The sequence below is a fragment of the Coturnix japonica genome, chromosome 19 (genome assembly GCF_054131305.1).
Source record: "Coturnix japonica strain WE chromosome 19, WE-NBRP24, whole genome shotgun sequence".
NCBI lineage: Eukaryota > Metazoa > Chordata > Aves > Galliformes > Phasianidae > Coturnix > Coturnix japonica.
Genome location: NC_140681.1, coordinates 1,894,373 through 1,915,336, shown reverse-complemented (window position 1 = coordinate 1,915,336; position 20,964 = coordinate 1,894,373). Strand labels below are relative to the sequence as shown.

General features: G+C 41.2%; 1 protein-coding gene across 28 annotated transcripts in view; it reads left to right on the top strand.

The window, feature by feature from the left end:
* Nucleotides 1-20,964, top strand: part of RALGAPB (Ral GTPase activating protein non-catalytic subunit beta) — a 62,940-nt gene that overhangs the window by 14,304 nt on the left and 27,672 nt on the right. For 14 of the 28 annotated variants that reach the window (XR_014935733.1, XR_014935734.1, XM_015881293.3 and 11 more), the window contains 11 exons: nucleotides 618-796; nucleotides 3,314-3,462; nucleotides 3,572-3,788; nucleotides 8,911-8,946; nucleotides 10,797-10,998; nucleotides 12,371-12,538; nucleotides 13,742-13,856; nucleotides 14,096-14,243; nucleotides 16,735-16,799; nucleotides 17,848-17,980; nucleotides 19,959-20,092. Coding sequence is in view for 26 of the 28 variants with exons in the window: in XM_015881293.3 (XP_015736779.1) it covers nucleotides 618-796; nucleotides 3,314-3,462; nucleotides 3,572-3,788; nucleotides 8,911-8,946; nucleotides 10,797-10,998; nucleotides 12,371-12,538; nucleotides 13,742-13,856; nucleotides 14,096-14,243; nucleotides 16,735-16,799; nucleotides 17,848-17,980; nucleotides 19,959-20,092 (1,546 nt within the window). In the remaining 2 variants the exon portion in view is untranslated. Of the gene's footprint in view, nucleotides 1-617; nucleotides 797-3,313; nucleotides 3,463-3,571; nucleotides 3,789-8,910; nucleotides 8,947-10,796; nucleotides 10,999-12,370; nucleotides 12,539-13,741; nucleotides 13,857-14,095; nucleotides 14,244-16,734; nucleotides 16,800-17,847; nucleotides 17,981-19,958; nucleotides 20,093-20,964 lie in introns of those variants that run through there. The other 14 variants (XM_085519448.1, XM_015881296.3, XM_085519445.1 and 11 more) reach the window with 6 other exon arrangements.

The window sequence follows — 20,964 nt, the reverse complement described above, 5'->3', positions numbered from 1 at the left end:
TTCATTTCTGATAGTAGTGTTGCAAGTTCTGTAGTGTCTCCCAGTCCAGGCTTGCTGGTGTAGCGTTTGTATTTGGGAGGAAAAAACTCAAGTTTTTACAACCTCCTTCCTCGCTTTCACTTCATTTTTTTTGCTGATAATGTGCCATTTATTGCTTACCCTGTGGGAAGAATCGTAACCAAGTAAGACCTTAAAAGATGGAGTTCAGAAGTGCTGAACATTACTGCAGCTGCAGGACTGTTCTCTGTCAGGTGTGCTCTCCCTCACTGGGTCTTAATAAATTTATTAAGCCTATTTGAACGTTGAAGGCTTTTTAAAATTGGGAATTATTAGTTTTTTGGTTTTTAAATGTTTGAACATGATGTGCCACTACTAAACCAGGAAGGGAAAGTTGACTTCTGTAGCTCCCGTGGTGGAGTAAATGCAACAAATAAGTCTCCAGTAGAAAAAATGCTGGTAGAAGATGCTGACCTATTGAGGGTTTTTTTTATTTGATGCTCTCGTGTGTTGCTGTTAATTAACTGCCTTAAAGAATTACATCGCTAAGCATTCTGGAAATCTTGAAAACTGTCCTTAAACTGACTAAAACGTTCTCTTTTTTTTTTGTGTGTGCACAGTAATCCTGTGGATTTGAGTAACCCAGCCATTATTAGTTCTACCCCCAAATTTCAGGAGCAGTTTCTGAATGTGAGTGGGATGACTCAAGAGCTGAATCAATACCCCTGCCTTAAGCATCTGCCTCAAATATTCTTTCGTGCCATGCGTGGGATCAGTTGTTTAGTGGATGCTTTCCTAGGTAATGTGTTGGACTTACCTGTGGGTAGCTGGGAACAATAACCTGGGCATTACTTTCTTCTTTTTTTCTTTTTTTAATCTCAATTCTTCAGAAAGCAGATATAACCATTAGTCATTTGTGAGTATAGCCTAAAATTGATAGGGGAGGGACCTGAAGCCCCTTCTGAATGACTCTCTATGTACACAGTAGTTTTGTTTGAATGCAGAAAGTTGACCTTAGTTTTAAATGAATGTCAAAAAATGTTCTAATTAAGCGTCAAGTCCAGTATTAATGTCTCTTTCCCAAACAAGGCTTCTTTCTCCTTTTACCTAACCAGCAGCACAAGCATAGTACTTCTAGCATGTTGTGAGTACTGACAACTTCATTTACAGGCTCTGTGGCAGCAGCTGTGTGCAGTGCCCATTTCATGGGAGGTACGGATTTTTGATTGGCATCTTCAGATACTTATTCTTCAGCTGGCCATTGCCCTTAGTATTCACCTACCAATCCTAAACAACTGCTGAGAAGAGCTGTGTTTTTTTGCATCTCCTGGTAACCGACCAGGTTCCCCTGAAAGATAAGGAATAGATATAAGCACTGGCTGCTGATTTTTAAGTGATGCTGTGCAGCACTTGAAATGTACAGCAGTATTCTAAGTACCCTTCAGTCTCACTGAAAGCTCTTCAGAGTTAATGTGCTATTGTAAGCTCAGAAGAACCATCTGTCTCCTTACCTCTTTTTTTCTGCCATGTGCCAGAGGTGTAAGCTGGTACTGGAGTGCAGGAGACTTGAGCAGGTAAAAAACTGTGCAGGAAAAAGAAGAGGCTGAGAAATAAGGCTCTGTTGGTAGCCTGTTCCCCAGTGCAAACAAGCTTTGATTGCTGTTTTTCACTTTGGTAGGAACTGTTTAAAAAGCTACCAAATAACAAAAGAGAGCCAGTGGTCAGTTCTCATGTCCACAAACCGTGGCTGTTCTGGGAAGTTATTGAATCTGCTTCTGTGATAGTGACTTTTAAAAGCGTGTACTGTGCTTCTTCCAGATTCCTTGCCTCCAGCTCTAAGGAATTTTAATGATTGCTATTTACTTGTACTACATCTGAGATAGTAAATGCTCAGTAGTCAAATACTACTGGAATTTCTGAAAAGATATATAGGCAAAATATGGCCTCACTTCATGAAAATAACATCTTTGTATTATTCTGCTAACCTCTTATAGATTTGAGCACTGAAAGAATAATAAAATAAATAAAAATGGCTAACTGAGCATTAATATGGAGAGAATCCTTTCCTGTCTATGCAAGCTGAATAAAACAAACAAAGAAAAAAACCCAAACCAACAGAACCCCACAAACAAATGTAGCTCTTGTGCCCAGCAGAGCTATTGTTGGCACCAAGTATAGCGCACACACACACACAGTGTGTCCTGGGTAGATGTATGGACTAAGCTGAGGCTAATTTTAATATTAATTTTAATATTACAACAATAATCTTGTTACCTTCTACCCCAAGCATTGAAGCATAAGTAGTTTTTATCTTGCCCTCTCTGGTACGTGCTCAAGTGATGTATAAATTTGGCAAAATATTGCACCTTATTTTCTACCCCCTCCAAAAACAAATTGTACCAAAGGGGTAAGTTTCATAGTACGTACATTAGCTCTGCTTGGGGCACAGCGGTAGTGATTCATCAGAAGTTCACTGTTCTGTGCTGTGCTTATGAAGCATTCAGTGTAGTCAAAAAACCATGTCCAATCTTCAGACATGCTGCAGTTTTGCACTTAATTTTTCAAACGTGGGGGAGGTGGTATTCATTGAAATGGGAAGAAGTGCTGTTTGTCATTGCAGATTTGGCAGGGGGAATTTCTACGCTAGTTACTTCTGAATCTGTGACTAGAAAGAGGGCCTTCTTACACGCACCACATGCTTCCCCCAGGCTGGGCTTTGTGAGATGGCTGATCTAACTTCTTGCTGCCAGAAAATTATAGCTTGCTCAGCTTTCTTACCCATCCCTTGCCCTGACTGTAGTGTTTGTTCAGCAAGCTGAACCAGCTCACTAAAACAGCAGCATGCTGCACTGTATATTGGTTTTGTCTTAATTTAGTGAGCTGAGCGACTGAGGGTCAGACATCCTAAAGCTACCTCAGAATGGGCTGTGAGATGTAGGTTGGAAAAGAAGGGCAGAGGTGAGATGCAACTGATTTTTGGCAGGAGTGAGCTGTTAAATTGGCTTTGGCAAGTGACCCTTGCTCCTTTCCCTCTGCCTGCTCCTAGGCTTAGTACTCCTGTGTGCATTTTCACAGGTTCTGAAGTTGTGGTTTTCTGTTAAGCATTTGTTTATGTAACGCAACCAGAGTTTTCTTCTGTTTGTGCATTTATTTTTGCCAGAAAAAGTGAAAGATGTTTTTCGTGTTATGGCCGTTCATGGGAGTGGGGAGGGAAGGAAAGCTAGTGTATTTACAGAAGGTCCAAAGGCTCAGTAACCGTGCTGCTGGCTGTGTATGTTCATAGATGATGTGTTGAGAGCTGGCTTGATTTTTGCAGGCATTTCACGACCCCGGTCAGACAGTGCACCACCCACGCCAGTAAACAGGCTGAGCATGCCCCAGAACACTGCTATCAATACGACTCCACCCCATAACCGAAGGCATCGGGCTGTGACTGTGAATAAAGCAACAATGAAAACCAGCACGGTAAGATTTCATATTCTGTGTTTAAGTACTTACTGTGTTGCATAGCTTCCTTGGTTAGAGGAAGTGATTTTCATTTTATAGGAGCTGGTTTGTTCTTCCATTCAAACAGGTAACCACTGCACATGCTTCCAAAGTGCAGCACCAACCATCCTCTACTTCTCCGCTCTCTAGCCCAAACCAGACAAGTTCTGAACCACGGCCACTGCCAGCTCCTCGCAGGCCAAAGGTCAACAGCATCTTGAACCTCTTTGGATCGTGGTTATTTGATGCGGCATTTGTTCACTGTAAACTTCATAATGGAATAAACAGAGACAGCAGCATGACTGGTAAATATTACTGAAAATATCTGTTCATTTTTTTTCCTTGTTTTATTGACATTTCCTACCTGCAAGATTAACTTGAATGTGTAACTGGTAAATAAAAATAAAATCCTAAGAGCTTGTAGTGGTTAACCCCTCCCAGCTGAACCAGCACCAGTAGGTGTCTGGGGGCTGTTAAATTAAAACAAATAAATTAATTACTGTTCACAACTAAGCACTCACTTGCTCACACAAGTAAGGAAGTTGCAGTTGTGCGGGCAGGACAGATTATTTACAGAACGACATAAAGAGGCAAGAGTCCATTTCCTGGTTTGAAATCTGTCTGAATGTATCTTTGAGTAATGGCAAGTTTTTATAGTGACTCTTATGTCTGCAAAATTGTCAAACCTCACTGCAGATACTGCACAAAGTTGTGCTTTGTGTTCTTGGAGAATGCTGTGTGAACAGGTGATCCTTCAAATAGCAAGTGGGATTTTTTCAGTGATGGCTGTTACATGTTCCCATGTATGACTTGATACCTTACACATCTGCAGTCCTCAAGTGCTAGGTTTATCTCGTCTCCTACATTTTGTTCAGCTCTAGAAGTCAGATGTTTTGAGATCTGATAGAAGAATTAGGGCTGTGCTCTGAGAGGCTTTCAAGCACATTCTTTCCTTGAGTGATAAATATTCAGGAGAAAAACAAAAGCTTTCTCAATCCTTGCATTTTTCCTGTTTTTTGTATAGTACTTAAGATGTCTTCTAAACCTTCATGAGAGATCTGTTCATCAGAAGCTTACTGGCCAAAGTAAGAAAAATAGGTAGAGGTTTGTTGTAGCAAGTTGGATTTATAATAATACTCAATATTAGTAGTTAAACCCATGAACTTCCTTGTTTGTTGTGTCACAAATCATTTGTGTGGAAATGATGGATTTGGGATCTCTCAAAACTTTTAAAGTAAGCACTGAAGAAGCACCCATGCTGCTGAAACCCTGCAGAGAGGCACCATTCCTTCGGAGATCTCAAGGTCAGCTGCTCAGAAAACATGGCAAGGCTCCCAAGGAGCTCACCTTGTGGAGATTCTGTTGACTTGAAGTATCAGCAGCTTGAAAGTCAGATCAAAGTCAGAATTAGAAGACTTATTTTCTAGGAGTCTAATCTATGAAACCTGATGCCTCCAGGGGAAATCTTTTACTTCTTGAACTTAGTAAGGCCAAAGGTGCTGTGCTGGAATGATTAGATGGGCCAAAAGGGCTGTATGCTGTGGTCCCTCTCCCCCACACAAGTGGGGCCCATTGTATCTTGTATTTGCTTGCTTCTGCTTATTCTACTCTATATAGAGTCATAGAATCTTATCATAGAATCTTTAAGATTGGAAAAAGCCACTAAGGTCATCAAGTCTAACCATCATGCCTGCTAAAACAATGGCTCACTACTCTTTCTGAGGAGAAATATTTACTTCTATCCAACCTTAAGCTCAACTTGAGGCCATTAGTGTCCTAGGAGCAGAGGCCTAACCCCACCTCGCTACAACCTCCTTTCAGGTTGTTTAGAGAATGATGAGGCTTCCTCTGAGCCTCCTTTTCTCGAGACTGAACCATCTCAGTTCCCTCAGCTGCTCCTTGTTGTCTTGTGTTTCACAGCTTCATTGCCCTCTGGACACTCCATGGTCTCAATGATTTTCTTCTAGTCAGGATCCCAACACTGAACACAGCACTCGAGATGCAGCCTCACCAGTGCTGACTGCAGATGTACAGTCACCTCCTGCTGGCTGTGCTATTTCTGACACAAGCCATGATGCCGTTGGTCTTCTTAGCCACCTGGGCACACTGCTGGCTCACGTTCAGTGGGCTGTCAGCTAATAACTTCAGATCCTTTTTTCTCTATGCAGCTTTCCAGCCACTCTGCCCCAAGCCCATAGCAATGCATGGAGTTATGGTCAAAGGGCATGACTCTGCAATTGGTCTTACTGAAGCTCATACAGTTGGCCTCAGCCCATCAATCCAGGCTGTCCAGATTCCTCTGTAGGGCCTTCCTACCCCCAGGCAGATAGACAGTTCCTCCCAACTTGGTGTTATTTGCAAATGCACTGAGGGTGCACTCAATGCCCTCATCCCAATCATCATTAATGCTGTTAAACAGGGGGAGTTGGAGCTTCATGATCCTTGAGGTCCCTTCCGACCTGGGCCATTCTGTGATTCCGTAAACAGGACCGGCACCAGTACTGACTCCTGAGGAACACCTCTTGTGACCAGCTGCTGGCTGGATGTAATTCTGTTCACCACCACACTCTGGGCCCAGCTCTCCAGCCAGTTCTTCACCCAGTGAAAAGTGCACCTGCCGGCTTCTCCAGGAGAATTCTGTGGGAAACAGTGTGAAAGGCTTTGCTGAAGTCTAGGTAGACGACATTGGCAGCCTTTCTTGCATCCACTGGGCAGGTCACCTGGTCATAGAAAGAGATGAGGTTGGTCAGGCAGGACCTGCCTTTCACAAAACCCTGTCGTCTAGACTTGATCCCCTCGGTGGGGCTTGTGAGAAGAGGCCAGCAGAGAAGGGACAGCTAGCTGTCACTATCCCTGTGCTTAGGGAAGGTGATGAAAATAAGTCTTGTTATGACTTTTTTCTGTCTATGGGTTGGCTATGCCGGTATGTCACAGTCTATCTCCCATTCTCAACAGCTTAGTATAATAATGCTTGTCGCTAGCTTGGATGTGTTTTACATGGTTGGCACTGTTATTGATAAACCTTGTGTAAGCCTCAGGAAGAAAATCCTCTCTCTGCAAGACCAAAGAGATGTTGCTGCCCTGGTACACCTTTGCAGAAAAATGCATCTTCTAGAGTGTTTTTTTTATTTCTCTTACTGCATATGACACAGACTTTCAACAAGTACTGATGTGATGTGATTTCTAAATAGATGTTCTTGAGCTACCCTAGAAGAAACTGTGGAGGATGGGATGCAGTCTCAAATTCTACTTCAGAGATTAGTTCAACTCCTTTAAATGAGCCATGCTGATTCACAGGGAATAGCACATCATCTTTCTCCCATCTTACAAGAAGTCTTTTTGATGAGCTTTATGAATTAAGGAGCATTTGGTCAAGGCCCAGGCAAATGAGTAGATTTTGCTTTCCTGGACCTTTTGCTTTTTTTCTAGATGCAGTGCCTCGTGTTTCTGATTTCTTCAACACACTCACTTCCTGAAGTCAAAAAGAGTAAGAAAGGCCTTTCTGAGGTGGAAAAAATGTACAACTTTTTGTAGGTTTTGAACTGAAAAATACTTGGGTGGATGGGAGAGTAACCCATCCAGCTCTAGTTGGTGTTGATTTGGTTTGAGCAGGGTGCCCAGGTAGGTGATCTCCACATGCTCCGACTTCAGATATTCTATGGTTCTGTGAATATAAATACTGCCTCAATCTTTTCACTTTTCTGTTATTTCCGTGGTAAAAATTGTACTAATCTAGAATCCTGCAGTAGTTATTGGAGATATTTCACATTTGCAGTTGTAGCATTTTTAGTCTGTGTCTGTTTGGGAGAAGAGAGATTGCGGAATTCTTTTCTCTGCTGTGAGGTTAGCTGGAGGTAATCTGTGTACAGCTGAATGTTGATAGGGTTTCATTACCTAGAAGGCAGTCTTCCTGTTTGCTCTGAGCCTCCTCCTTCCTGATGGTCTTTCGTAGTTGTTTGGATTCTGAAGATGTAACAGGGATCTTGGCATCATCAGTGCCAATGCTCTTGTGCCTATCCTGTGTTGGGTTTTAGTTTCTGCACTGAAACCTTAATGGTGAAGCTTTAGAGAAGGCAGCTAGTAGACATTATTCTGTATCATGGGAAGAGATGAAAAATGCTCAGTTCTGAAGTAAGTGTTTGGTGCTGAAAGGAGTTGGGTGTTGCTGGTGCAGTCAGTAGAACTGGATGGCTCAGTGATTGTTAAAGTGTGGAATGGATTGCTCCACATGATAAAAGTCTTTAAGAAATCCATCAGGAAGGCATTAGGCAGATATCCCTGAATATGGCAGCTCTGGGGAGTGCACATGTGCAGAGCTCCAGTTGGCTGACAGGATATATCCAGCACGGTGGGCTGTAAATGCTGCTTATCACTGTCCTCAGCAAACAGTGAGGGCTGGGAGGAACTCAGTAACCCCTTGTGCCAGTGTTTCAGTGAGTGGATCTTCCAGTCAGATGGGCTTGTTCTTAAACCCTCTTCCTAAAGAAGTCATGGTCTTGCCAGCCATGTGCTGTAAAGTGGCTGGGGGAGTTGTGCTTCAGGTGGTTGCTGATGTCACCCGGGTGCTCTTGGGCCTTGAAGCAATCTTGGGGTAAAGTTTAATCTTTTAGGCCCTCTTGTTGTTACTGTGGTGCCTCAAAGACCGTATAGGTCTAGGAGGCAAGTGGGAGAAGCCCTGATGAGGGAAGTTTTGAGTATTGCTGAGAGGCTTGGCATACACAGGTCTTATCTGACCTAGCATGTGTAGAGAACACGAGAGGTGCAGATTGTTTTCATGATGCCTGGTTACTGGAATCCTTTTACTCTCTCATCTGTTTCTGGAGATTGTTTTTGAGGTGTTGATCTTTCTAGTGGTGCTCTGCCTCTTATTTCTGCTTTGGAAGGTGGTTGGTGGAGCTGATGGTCAGGGGAGGCATGCCCGTGCTGGTTTGGGTTGTTGGCAGCTTGGCATACAGAGAACAGAGCAGTAATGCAGTCAGGAGCTGATGGTTTGGCAGCTTATGGTTGAGGAGGCTCTGTAGGTAAGTAATCTTCCCCTCAAGAAACATAACCGAGTCACAGAAAGTGTTGGGGAGCCTGCTGCGTGCTCCATGTGCAATGTACTGTAGGCAAATGCACCTGAGCTGGGAAGGGTTAATACATCCTGTTAAAGAGCTGATGTACATTGATATGAACAGATCTAAATCTTGCTAGTATTTTGTAACTTTTTGTTCATTGTTTTGCATGATACTTTCCAAACCATAATTTTGGACCTGAATGCCGATTTCCTGTGTGTTTAACAAGCTTGCTGTATCATAAAGCTTTGAATCTATTTTTTAAAAAAGCTAAAAGCTTCTTAACTTAAATTACAATTTCACCATCTTAAAAGTATTTTATAACTACTGCTGTCCTTTGATTTGTTTCCATTTTATTTCTATTATCTTGCAGCATCTTTTATCCAAATTCTTCTTTCTTATAAATCTTGTAAGTAGGAACAAGTAGCTTTTCCTTAATTGCGGTCATGCTTTTCTTTTTCCATAATCCCATCTTTTATTTGTGAATTCATTCTCATTGTCTCTTGTAGCTTTTGCACTTTTACTTGAAAAAGACAAGTAATTTTTTGTGTGTGTTTTTGAATGGGGAGGATTGTTGGCAAAAGCAAAATTAATCTGCCTGAATCAGTCCCATCTTTTATGTCCTTTAGTCTGTGATCATGTCATGAGTTTCAGGACTTTGCACTAACCATGTTTTTTTTTTTACTTAAAGCTTATTTTACAGACCTAGTGTTTGATTTGTATGCATTGTGCATGTAGTGTTTTTTTCCAACTACAGTATATTGCTGGATAGCTTATTCAGGACAAAAAATGGCTCATGGGAAGATGCATAAAGATTTGTGCTTATTTGCTGCTTATGCTGTGAAAATTGCTGAGGTAACAATAGGTCACACAATTTATAGACACAAATTAACAGTAGGCGCTTGTCATTGGAAAGCTGCTTCTTAAAAGAAACACAAACAACCCTCAAAAACTAAATCCAAACAAAAATCTTACCCATAAATGAAAAAGTATTCCATACGTCCAGGTGTTCGAGTCTTTGTCTGACTGACTGAACGTGACCCTGATATTCCCTAGTAACCCAGGCATGAGATAGAGCAGGATCTTTGCTGCAGGTAGAGTTCCTAGCTTGATTTATTAGGAGCACACTTTATTTGTTCTCTTTGGTTTTGTAGCTCATAAAATGTCAGAAGATCAGCACAGTCTTAGCTGAAAATGAGAAAGAAAATGCTGCTTCTGCCATTAGTATTCCAAGAGTGAATTTTCTACCATTTTCTTTTTTTTTCCTTCCTATCTCTTTGGAAATTGAGGGCATTATACACAAATTTGTTTTGGTTGTCCTTTTAGAAGAAATAAAGAAGCCAGCAAGATGAGTAGCCCCTTGCATCCTATGTGCCTGATACTGATGTGTGAAAGGTGTACTGGAAAATAGACATGGATTGAATTGAGTCGGACTGGCAGAGCCATCCTTCAGGAACAGAGCACAAAGCTAAGCGGGGTCACAGAATGGCTTAAGTTGGGAGGGACCCTAAAGATCACTGAGCTCCATCTCCCCCACTGTAAGCAGAGCCCAGAACCCAGTCACGTCGTTGTGGCTGTGGTCTCAGATGTCTGCTGTGTGTCAGCACACAGGGGAGACCTGTGCTTCTGGCAGCTTCCATCTGCGAGCTCTCTGTGCTCATATGGGGGGAGAGGGAACCAAAACAGGAGAGTGGCTCTCAGCACTCAGGCTCTTTCTTACGACGGGTCCTTCGGAATTCTTGGGTTTGTTGTTTTTTTTTTTTTGTTTTTTTTTTTTTAAAGTAAATCATTTATGTTTATGCAACATAATGGAGTTGAAGTAGTTTGATGTTCAGAGCAAGAAAAGTGATCAGTCAGTTGCAAGTAAGCGCTTGTGTGGAAGTGGTAGTAATGGCATAGTGAAAAAGTTTGTTGCTGTTTTAAGGGTGTAAGGAAAGTAATTTTCTGGAGATGAGAACAAGGCAAGGAATACCCTTGTCCTCTGAGGGGACAGGGAGGTATTGCTGGATACAAGGAGACACTTCCCAACACAGAATTGGGATTAAATTCAGAGTATGAAGGTGAATTGTTCCAATCCGTACAAGGACAAAAGTTAGTTATAGCCTCAAATAGTTCCTAAACAGATACACTGACTCAAATACAGTGAACTAACAGCTTCATGATAACTGCTAAATTGGACTTGATCTTTGTGTCCAGGATCCCATGAGCCTGTTATATATGTTAACAAACACAGTGAAATACTGTTTTTTTTCTTCCCAGCTATAGCAACTCAAGCTAGCATGGAGTTTCGACGGAAAGGATCCCAAATGTCCACAGATACAATGGCTTCCAACCCTTTGTTTGATGCCAGTGAATTCCCAGACAACTATGAAGCAGGAAGGGCAGAAGCATGTGGGACACTGTGTAGGATATTTTGTAGCAAGAAGACTGGGGAGGAAATATTACCAGCTTACTTATCCCGGTACTAACCTATCTTCCAGTTGCTTTATTGGTGTAATTTTATGGTGCAAAGGAATTTGCAATACATAGCATTTAGTTACTGTCTGAATCCTGTGCTGCCAGCTCTAAGAGCCTGGTTGGTCTGCACGTGGCACAGACAGAGCTCCCTCTGTAAACCAAGCATAGGCTTTGTCTTCTCAAGGTGCTGGTTTCCATTGGGCTTCCTTCAAGCTCTAATTGAGGGGAAACCCCTCCATCAGCTGGAGGGAAAACTTTTTGGTCTTTGTGACACTTGAAGATTTTTAAACAAACTTGTTGGTAAGATGGACAAAAATGCGCAGATGAGAGATTGTGTTTTGTTAGATTGTGAAGGGTGTTGTGTTGTCAAGAAACACTGGAATGGAGTATATATCTTTTTAGTGATTTTTACATACAGAATTGCACTAATCTTCTATTGTTTATTTATGATTGTTATGATTATTATTATTTTTCTAATTTTCATCCTGAACTACTTCAATTTTCAGTTTAATTTCTGGTAAAACAAGGCCATCCTGCCTACCAGAGTCTCAGTTTTTCCAACTTTTTTGGTGAAAGAGTAGCAAAAGTCAGAGACAGAGAATCAGCTTTATAAATAATAACTCTCAAACTGTTCAGTTACCTTTGCCATAGGTGGCATCAGAACTGGAAGACTGAACCGTTCATGTATGTGGTAGTGCTGTGTGCATTAGATGGTCTGTTTCTCTTACGCAGTCAGATTCCTCTGTTCTGTTAAGTTGTGGAGGTGTTTTTTTTTTGTGGGTTTTTTTTTTTTTGTGGTGTTTTTAAAATATAGATACACTTCAACCTAAGACCTGTAGAGGAATCCAACTGCTTCAAGAGATGAGGTACTCTGGGATGATGGCCAGCTAGATAAGGTGTTTCACACCCCTCTGCTTTTTCATTTGAAATAGCTTGTTTATATTTTCCTTCTCATTTTCCAGATGTTAGAATTGCTGTCACAGTGTTGTTTCCCCCCCAGGGATTTTGCAGCATTTTTCTTCTGTGCTAGGGAATTAGAACCAAGGTTCCATTTACATCCTTATACGAGCAAGGTGGTAATGGTGAGCACTGTTAGCAAACATCTGTACTGTAACTGCAGCAGCTCTCAGACCCTGAGTTTCAAGGAGACAGATGTTTCAGCAGAATGGTACTCTGCTGGCTTTTCACATGCAGGGTGTGTGATTAGTGTGGCTATTTTTGATAGCTGGCTAGCTGCACTTGCCTTTGCTAACTTATCTTGGCTCCTATTTTATGCTGTTATATATAGAAAAGACCTAATTGCTACACACTCGTGTTCATGTGGAATGCTGATACTTTTTATGTGCAAATAATTCAATCTTATCTTTCTTTGTCAGATTTTACATGCTTTTAATTCAGGGTTTGCAGATAGCAGATTTCGTTTGCCACCCTGTTCTTGCCAGTGTTATTCTGAACTCCCCTCCTTTGTTCTGCTGTGACCTGAAGGGAATTGATGTCGTGGTTCCATATTTCATTTCGGCTCTTGAAACTATTTTACCTGACAGGTAAATTGCTGTTTCCTTATAGATATTATCAGATATTATGGGAAGGTGTTTATCTGCCGGGGTTTCTGTCATTCCTGGATAGCTTTCACTGGAGGAGTTCTGTAATGTGGGCCCCATGCTGTGTGTGTATGTGATAGTGATTCCAGCAGTGTTTCATAAGCTCTGCCTTTCATTTCATTTAATGCAATTACCCTTAAAGTAGTAGCAGCCCTTTTTAAAAACGCAGAGTGTTTGAGTTTTGTTATCTAAGTATTCATTATTGGAAAGCGGTAGCTACAAGAATAGGGAAAAGTGCTTTAGCTCAAATACATTTAAAGCCAACTTATTTTTAAGGAGAATTTTACAGCATGTTTTATACTGGCTGTTACTGCAGCGACTTTATTCAGAAAGTAACTTTACATGTCACTAAGTGGGAAAAATTGATCATTAGACAGGCTAGGGAAGCTGGAGTAGGTTCCTAAACTGGAATATATGCCCTTGTTTGTTAGAGCTGTACAGATTTCTGCATATTCTGTTAAATAACTTAAGGCACTTACTACTGCTCTGTGCCTGCCTTCTTCTCCACATGTTGTATGTATTGATGCTGCATATCAGTTTGAAGTTATACATAAACTATTATTCATCTTCTGGGCTTAAATCTGAGCTGCTGCTTCTTGTAGGTGGATCTTACAAGTAGAATTTACTAATGGCTTTATACAAAATGTGGTCTGTTTTCAAGCAGACTGTATTTTATACAGGACACACACAAGCATGTTCTGGGGATTTCTGGTAGAGCTGGGTTGATGGGATTTGCAGTAAGCACACGGAGGTTTGTGACTGGCTCTTCCAGCACTGAGGATGCAGAGTATGAATAAGACTTTGGTTTGCTCAATGGTTCAGTGCAAAATAATTCATTCAGTCAGGAATTCATCATTTGCTAATCGGTTCATTTGCAACTGCTAAAAAATAAGAATCTTGAGTCTATCACAGAATCACACAGAATCACAGAATCACAGAATTGTAGGGGTTGGAAGGGACCTCTAGAGATCATCGAGTCCAACCCCCCTGCCAAAGCAGGCTCCCTACTAGTCTAGGAAGAAACAGCTACATTGAGTATTCCAAGTTATTTAAGTCCAGTGGGTGGCTGTATATTTAGTATTCAATTAGATTTGACTTCAAAATCTTATGAAGAGTTGATTAATTTTACGGTGCTTTGATTTGCAGAGAACTCTCAAAGTTTAAAATCTATGTAAACCCCACAGAGCTAAGAAGAGCTTCCATTAACATCTTGCTGTCTTTGTTGCCTCTCCCTCATCATTTTGGAACCATAAAATCGGAGGTAATAACCTTATAGCTTTGTTTTACATGCTGAATTTTGTCTTCTGGGTTGTGCAGTGGCATTTGGGTGAGCTGTGATATTTGGCGTTTTGTTTAGCCCTGAAACTCATAGCGCAAGTTTGGCAGGAGCAATTTGTGCTGTGGATACTGACTTTTGAAAGTAATGCCATGCTGGTGTGTTTAGTGTAAATATGGCATCGATTTCTAATTGATACTGAAATAAATTTATTGTTCCTTCAGGTTGTCCTGGAAGGGAAATTCAGCAATGATGACAGCTCAACGTATGATAAACCAGTAACCTTCCTTTCCTTGAAGCTGAGGCTTGTGAATATACTTATAGGAGCTTTGCAAACTGAAACAGATCCCAACAACACTCAGATGATACTAGGTAACTTCAACATCTTTAATTCATCAGTTTTGTTATGGAAGTGTCTTCATCACTCCTAGAATAATTTGGTACATTCGTGTGATACTTTGCAAGAAAAAGAGTCCTGTCAAATCATCTTCTGTATAATCTCCCTCATATTATTAAAGCACTTTTAAAAGCCTCATATTTTTGTTAAGTAATCGCTCTCTACCATTCTAAATGTAATCCCTACCATGCTAAATGTAGAATGGCACTTGAAAAGTAAAAATAGACTTAAAGCACATTCTTGAAGTAGAAGTCAGTCATAACTCAGAATGGAAATAGGAAGAAATGTTGTTCTAATATTGGTAAAAAATCTCGAGTAAAGGATTACAGGGAACATTTCAGTTTTTGCCATGCTCGAGCCTAAAAACAGACTGAAATACTGGGTAACAAGTACTCTAGCATTGGCAGAGTACAGATGGTATTTGTTTAGCACTGTGCAATCCTTGCACAAAAGCTCCAGCATACAATCTGCAGATACATCATGGTTTGGCAACAAACTGTTGGATGTGTTAATGTGTCAGTGCTGAGGAAGTAAGTAGAACCTGGAATCTTAAATAGTGCACAGTCTGTTAAGCAGATGTATTTTCAGGCAGGTAAAAATTTCATTGCCTCACACTTTTTTTCCCTGATTTGCTTCCCTTTCATTATGTAAAAGTAGCTTTTTTCATTTATGGTGTCCTCAAAATAGTTACCATAGTATTTTCCCATAGTATTTTCCTTTAACAGTTTAAAAAGCAAGTGGATTTACACTGGGTAGATAGCTGACTTGGTCTGGAAGCCTGCCTGGATAATTGGGGAGGGAGGAAAAAGTGAATAAGCAATGAAGTGAATGGAAACAAATCCAGCCTGCGAAGTCTTTCTAAAAGCTGTTCTTACAGGACAATTCTTGAAACCTTTTCTGTACAAGCAGAAGACATGGGGATAATAATTTCTGAAGGATGATTTGCAGCCAGTTCTGCAAGTGAAGGGATGAGGATGTGTGTGGTTTCTAAGTGATGCTTGCAGAACATCAGTACACACGTGGCTGTATCAGCTCTGGGATGGGTGATGTTCTGTTAAATCCTACCCATATGTATGGGTATGCCGCTGCTAAAGGTTGGTGCCGGCATCCCAGCTATTGAGATACTCTGCCTGTGATGTTTTTTATACTGTTACCTGGCTGACAGACCTTACTGCTTTGTTTCTCCGATTTTCCCACTGTTACCTATATGTGTAACAAGAGTTTATGTCCTGCTGGCTTTGGTTGGAGAGGATTCGTGAGTCTGTAGCTTAGCCAGAGATTCTTATATGTGCCACCAGCTTCTCAGAAACACTGGTGTTTATTTCCAGCTGCTTATTAAATATTTGACAATAACTGTGATGTTTCCCTTCCTATAGCCACTGGTGTTCTCCTAAGCCTTCATGGCTGGGTTGGAGGAAAAATAATGCATCTACAGGCTGTGTGCACCACTAGACATAAGGCATCCAGAATACATTGTCAGTTTTACTTTGCTTGTGTATTACTCTTGTTTGTAGCACTCTCTCCCAAGCTGGATATTTCTGTCTATCTGCTGTTTGATTTGAATGCAGTATAAAATAATATAAAGAAAAGCATGGAAAATTGGATTCTGGTGGTCACTTGTAGGTAGAGAGAGTTTTGGTGTATTATACCTCTGGTGCTGCTCTGACTTTCCTCATTTTGGACTTTGGTTTAATGTTTTTGCTAAAGTGAAATGAAATTTATATTTAATAATTTGTGAGTTTGGAGAGCGATGTTGGAAGTATTGCCCTAGATTTTGGACAGAAACGTCTCTGTAAAAATACTTGTACTAGAGTGGATTTGGGGTTCGTTTAATGGGTCCTTGATCAGTATGAGAATAACTGTGGTCTTGTGTTGATGTCTTAAGGGTTGCTTTATGGAGCAGATCTTACGTTATCTTCCAACAGGCTCCTGCCTGTTCTGGCAGCCCATTAATTAGTGAAAGCACATTTTTGTTTGCCAGCTACCAGCCAAACTGAGGAGGGAGGCTCCTTGTGCCAGGTGCAGAGAGGAGCCCAGACAGCGCTGCATAACCCTTGAGGTGGCTTTGCATTACACACAGTGCTCTTTAGCTGTCTGTTACCTAACAAATGCTGCTTTTTTACTCACAAAATCAGTAATCCTCTTTAAATGTAACCTGAGTTTTTAAATGAGCACAATCTGCTGGGAGACAGGGAAACATTCCAGCTCTTCAGTGAAACAAGAATCCTTCTGAACTGAGGAATTCAGGAAACCTATGTTCAAAGTGTTCTTAAAATAGCCGAAAGAATTCTCTGTCTCAGCTCTCATCTGCATCAGATTGCTAGGCCTGAAGCAAATCCCTGTGTTTTATAAAACCCTTATAAAAGCTCTGTATGAATCAGGAAGGAGATTACGGATGCTAGACTGCATTGTAGCTGTAAGTATTCTACTGTGGTTTTTAGTCACCTCTTGTGTCTAATTCTTCAGGTGCAATGTTGAATATTGTTCAAGACTCAGCACTGTTAGAAGCCATTGGCTGCCAAATGGAAACGGTGAGATTTGTTTTGTTGTTGTTGATGAAGTTATTGCTTCAGAAAAATGTAATTAATTTTATCTGCAGTTTAAACAAGTTCAGTCCAGAGATATGATCGTATTTTCCTATCTGAAAGTATCCTTTGTTATAGAGAATTGTGTTCAGAAAATCTCATTGTTTAAAACTGACTTTCAGTTTCATGGAATCATTAAGGTTGGAAAAGACCACTGAGATCATCATCTAGTCCAGTGTCAGCCCATCATCACTGTGCCCACTAAACCATGGCACGCAACGGACAGGGACTTCACCCTGGGCAGCCTATGCCAGTGCCTGACCACTCTTTTTAAGAAACTTTCCCTAATATCCTACCTGAACCTCACCTGGTGCAACTTAAGGCATCGTAACACTAATCATCATAACACCTCTCATCGTAACACTAATCAGCTGGGAAAAAAGGCTGACCCTCACCTCATTACGACCTCCTGTCAGACGGTTGGAGAGAGTGATGAGGTTTCCCCTGAGCCTTCTCTTCTCCGGACTGAACCATCTCAGTTCCCTCAACAGTTTCTCATAGTCCTGTGCTCCAGACCCCTCAGCTCCGTTACCCTTCTCTGGGTACTCTCTGTGGTTTCAACAGTAAACACAGCACTCAAGGCACAGCCTCACCAGTACCAAGATCAGTGGGATCATCACCTCCTTGCTCCTGCTGGTTGCACTATTTGACACAAGCCTGGATGCCATTGGCCTTCTTTGCCAGCTGGGCTCACGTTCAGCAGGCTGTCAACTGATGCCCCCAGATCCTTTTTCTCTATGCAGCTTTCCAGCCACTCTGCCCCAAGCACCTGTTCCAGCCACAGGCTGCCAGCTTCTCCAGGAGAATACTGTGGGAGACAGTGCGAAAGGCTTTGCTGAAGTCTAGGCAGATGATGACAGCAGCCTTTCCATCCTCTACCAGGCGAGTCACTTGTTCATAGAAGACAGTGACGCTGGTCTTTAACGATGGTGGCTGGATTATGTTCTTGCTGGGCTTTCATCTTTCTGATTTTTATTTTTTTCTAAATTTGCAGAATGGTGGCGAAAATAACCTCTTCAAAAGCCACAGCCGTACTAACAGTGGCATTAGTACTGCAAGCGGAGGCAGTACTGAGCCTACAACACCAGACAGTGAACGGCCAGCACAGGCCCTTCTAAGGGATTATGGTAAGGACGGCTCTTTGGAGAAAATGGTATTATTATATCCTAACTCAGATTTCTTTTTTCCCCTTTAGTAGTTCTGAATAACATATTAATGTGTGGGAGTGTTTTGAAGCCAAGATGGATACTGCTTTGTTTGTTGCTGATTTGATCCCGTATGCACCTATGTGTGGTGTTCACATGTACTGGTTGGTTTTGTGTTAATTGGCTTTTAACCCGCTAAAGGACTCTCCCAGTACAAATTTGAAAAGAGCTTATGGAAAACTGTTTTGCTTTTCAAGATGTCTAATTTTCATGAACAGTAATGCAATGAATGTACACCAGGTGCAAATTAACGGCTTCGTTCATTTTGGAAGCATTCCAAGCTTAGTAGTGTACCTTTTCTTAGCTGTTTTTAAAGTCCATTTGGGGGGCTCCGGTTTTACAGAATAAAGAAGTGGAACGCTTGCGAAGTGTTATTTGTTATAACAAAATTTCTTCCATTAACATTGGTTTGTTATGTCTTGTATCGTGCCCTTTCTGAATCTGTGTAGTAGAATTCATGTCCTGGTAAGTCTTTGTGGTGAGCCAGCTGAGATTCTGGATTTTCATTTGCTCCTTCATGCTTTAGCAGTGCGGTTAGTGTTAATTGATGAAGTGAATGTGAGAACAGACTGCCTTGTAGGCCAGGGGAGAAACTCCATTCTCACCAGATGAGAATGTTTCTTTCCCCCAGTTCTCAATGCAGGAAGAGAGAGATTAGTGGGAAAGATTTTAGCATTTTCATGTATATATCATATATACAGATACAGGGATTTACGTAAGTTTGTTAGTGATTTCTCTAGAGGATTTGTCTGAAATGATTTAAAGTGCTGGTTTTTACCACACCACCTTAATTCTGTGTATGATTCATATGTTTTCATTGGCAAGTGTTTCTGGCATCTCACAATGTAAAATGTTCTTTTGTAAGGTTAAAAAAAACCTTGTGTTTTAAGTCATTGAGTCATTGACTTTTCAAACCATAGCGTAAATTGAATGTGTAAAGGGAATATATAAATTGAAAATATTTTTTTGTAATATTTTGGCCTCAAACCTGTTGGCATTATTGATTCGTTTGGCTGGATTTAAGAAAGAAATTCCTGTGCCCACCAGGTAAGGTTGTATTACACTTAGAAAAGGAATTCCAACATTTCTGCCAAGTGCTTGAAGGGGAAATTGCAAACAAGATGGTTTGTTTTTACTGGTTAAGCTGTAGCTGACATTTGAATCTGCTAAGAGGCTGATAGAGAATGCTGGTGCTGAAATTAATTTGCCTACTTCAGCTTTAACAAGTGTATATAATATTTGTGTTCCTAATTCTATGGAGTTGTGAGCGACTGCTCCTAAAAGCACTTCTTTGTTTTTAATTTTAGCCAAAGGTTCAGGAAGATTAAACATTTAGAAACAATTATATCTTTTCTTCCAGGATGGTTTCTTTCATTATCTACATGTAAATACCTAATGCAGCTTCTGATAAATGCTGTGTATTGAGAGGATAGGTAACTTCTGGCTTAGATATCTGAAATTACACGTGATCCATTGGTTCACTGTTATGTATGATGATTATGTATGTACTGATGTCTAACATACATGACTAATGTCCAAATTCTTCTGAGTCTGCAAGATGTTGCAGCAGTGTAAGTGAGGGAGCAAACAGCACAGCCCAACATGAGCTGTTTTCTTGCTGAAATGCATCTGGGTGCTCTGATTGTCCAGAAAATGTCTCTAAAAGAAACAAAACTAAATTGAGATAAGGTGCTTGTCTCCATGCTCATACATTTGTATAGTGTACTGGCGTTGCATACAAGAGAGTTAGCAAGAGACACCAAATTTCCAGATTCTGGGTTGTGTATAATTTTATGTCTGTATTGTGGCTGCTTTGGCTTGTTCCTGTGCTTTGCTTATTGTTACTAATGCTTAGTTATTTTCCCTCCCTGTGGTATGTGTTACTGGGGTTATATCCTAGCTCTTAATACAGATACGGCTGCGGGACTTCTGATACGCAGCATTCATCTGGTAACCCAAAGGCTCAACTCACAGTGGAGGCAGGACATGAGCATCTCACTGGCTGCGTTGGAACTTCTGTCTGGATTGGCAAAGGTGAGAGACGAAGTTTTGGTTGTGATTCCTGTTCTGTTCAGGTGAAAGTCATGCCACCAAGCAGATGTCTGTCAGCACATGTTCTATCTGGAGAAAAAAAGGTGCAGTACTTTTGTAGGATTGCTCTGTCTTACCCTAATGTACGTACTGAGTGATTTAAGTGAAGTGAGTGCAGTGAATGCCTTTGGGCTGAAGGTGAAGCTCAGGGTGGGTGGTTCAGATACACGTAGCCCTACTGTGTGATTCTGGCTGATGTTAGCTGGATGACTTCTAATCGTTCTCATGGATTCTCATACGTGTGGTTTTGCTTTGCTTTGTGTTTTGGTTCTGTTTTGTTGTTGCTGTTTTTTCACACTGCAGTGAGTGAATCTGACATATCAGGTTGGACAGCTGAAAGAAAACCATAGCACTAAGCTTCCAGTGGGCAGTGTGTGGGCTTCAACCCATAGTTTTCAACCCCACTGCTGTGAACCAGTTCTCCTGGTTTACGTTGTTCGATGTTTCTAAGGCTGGTTGAACAGCGAGTGGGCAAACTGAACAAGAGTTTTTGTTGCTGCTGATCCAGGTTGGAAATAGACCAGGGCATTGAAAAACTTGATTGCCCTTTTTGCAAGTGTTGTGCCTACTTATTTCCTTGTCACGTGGGAAGTAATTTTCTGAGCTATGTGTAACACCTTTTTAATGTGAAGGAGTCTCCTGTTTGGAACTTTGTCTACACACAGCTGTGTTCCTCAGACTAGCTGTGCTGTTTCCCTTCACCACTTCCCAGCTGAATCACTCCTGTTTTATTTTAGCACCCTCAGCTATGGTCTATGTTCTACAACTATAAGGAGACTCACCTGGCAAGTAACTGGAATAATTAGCAAATTGGT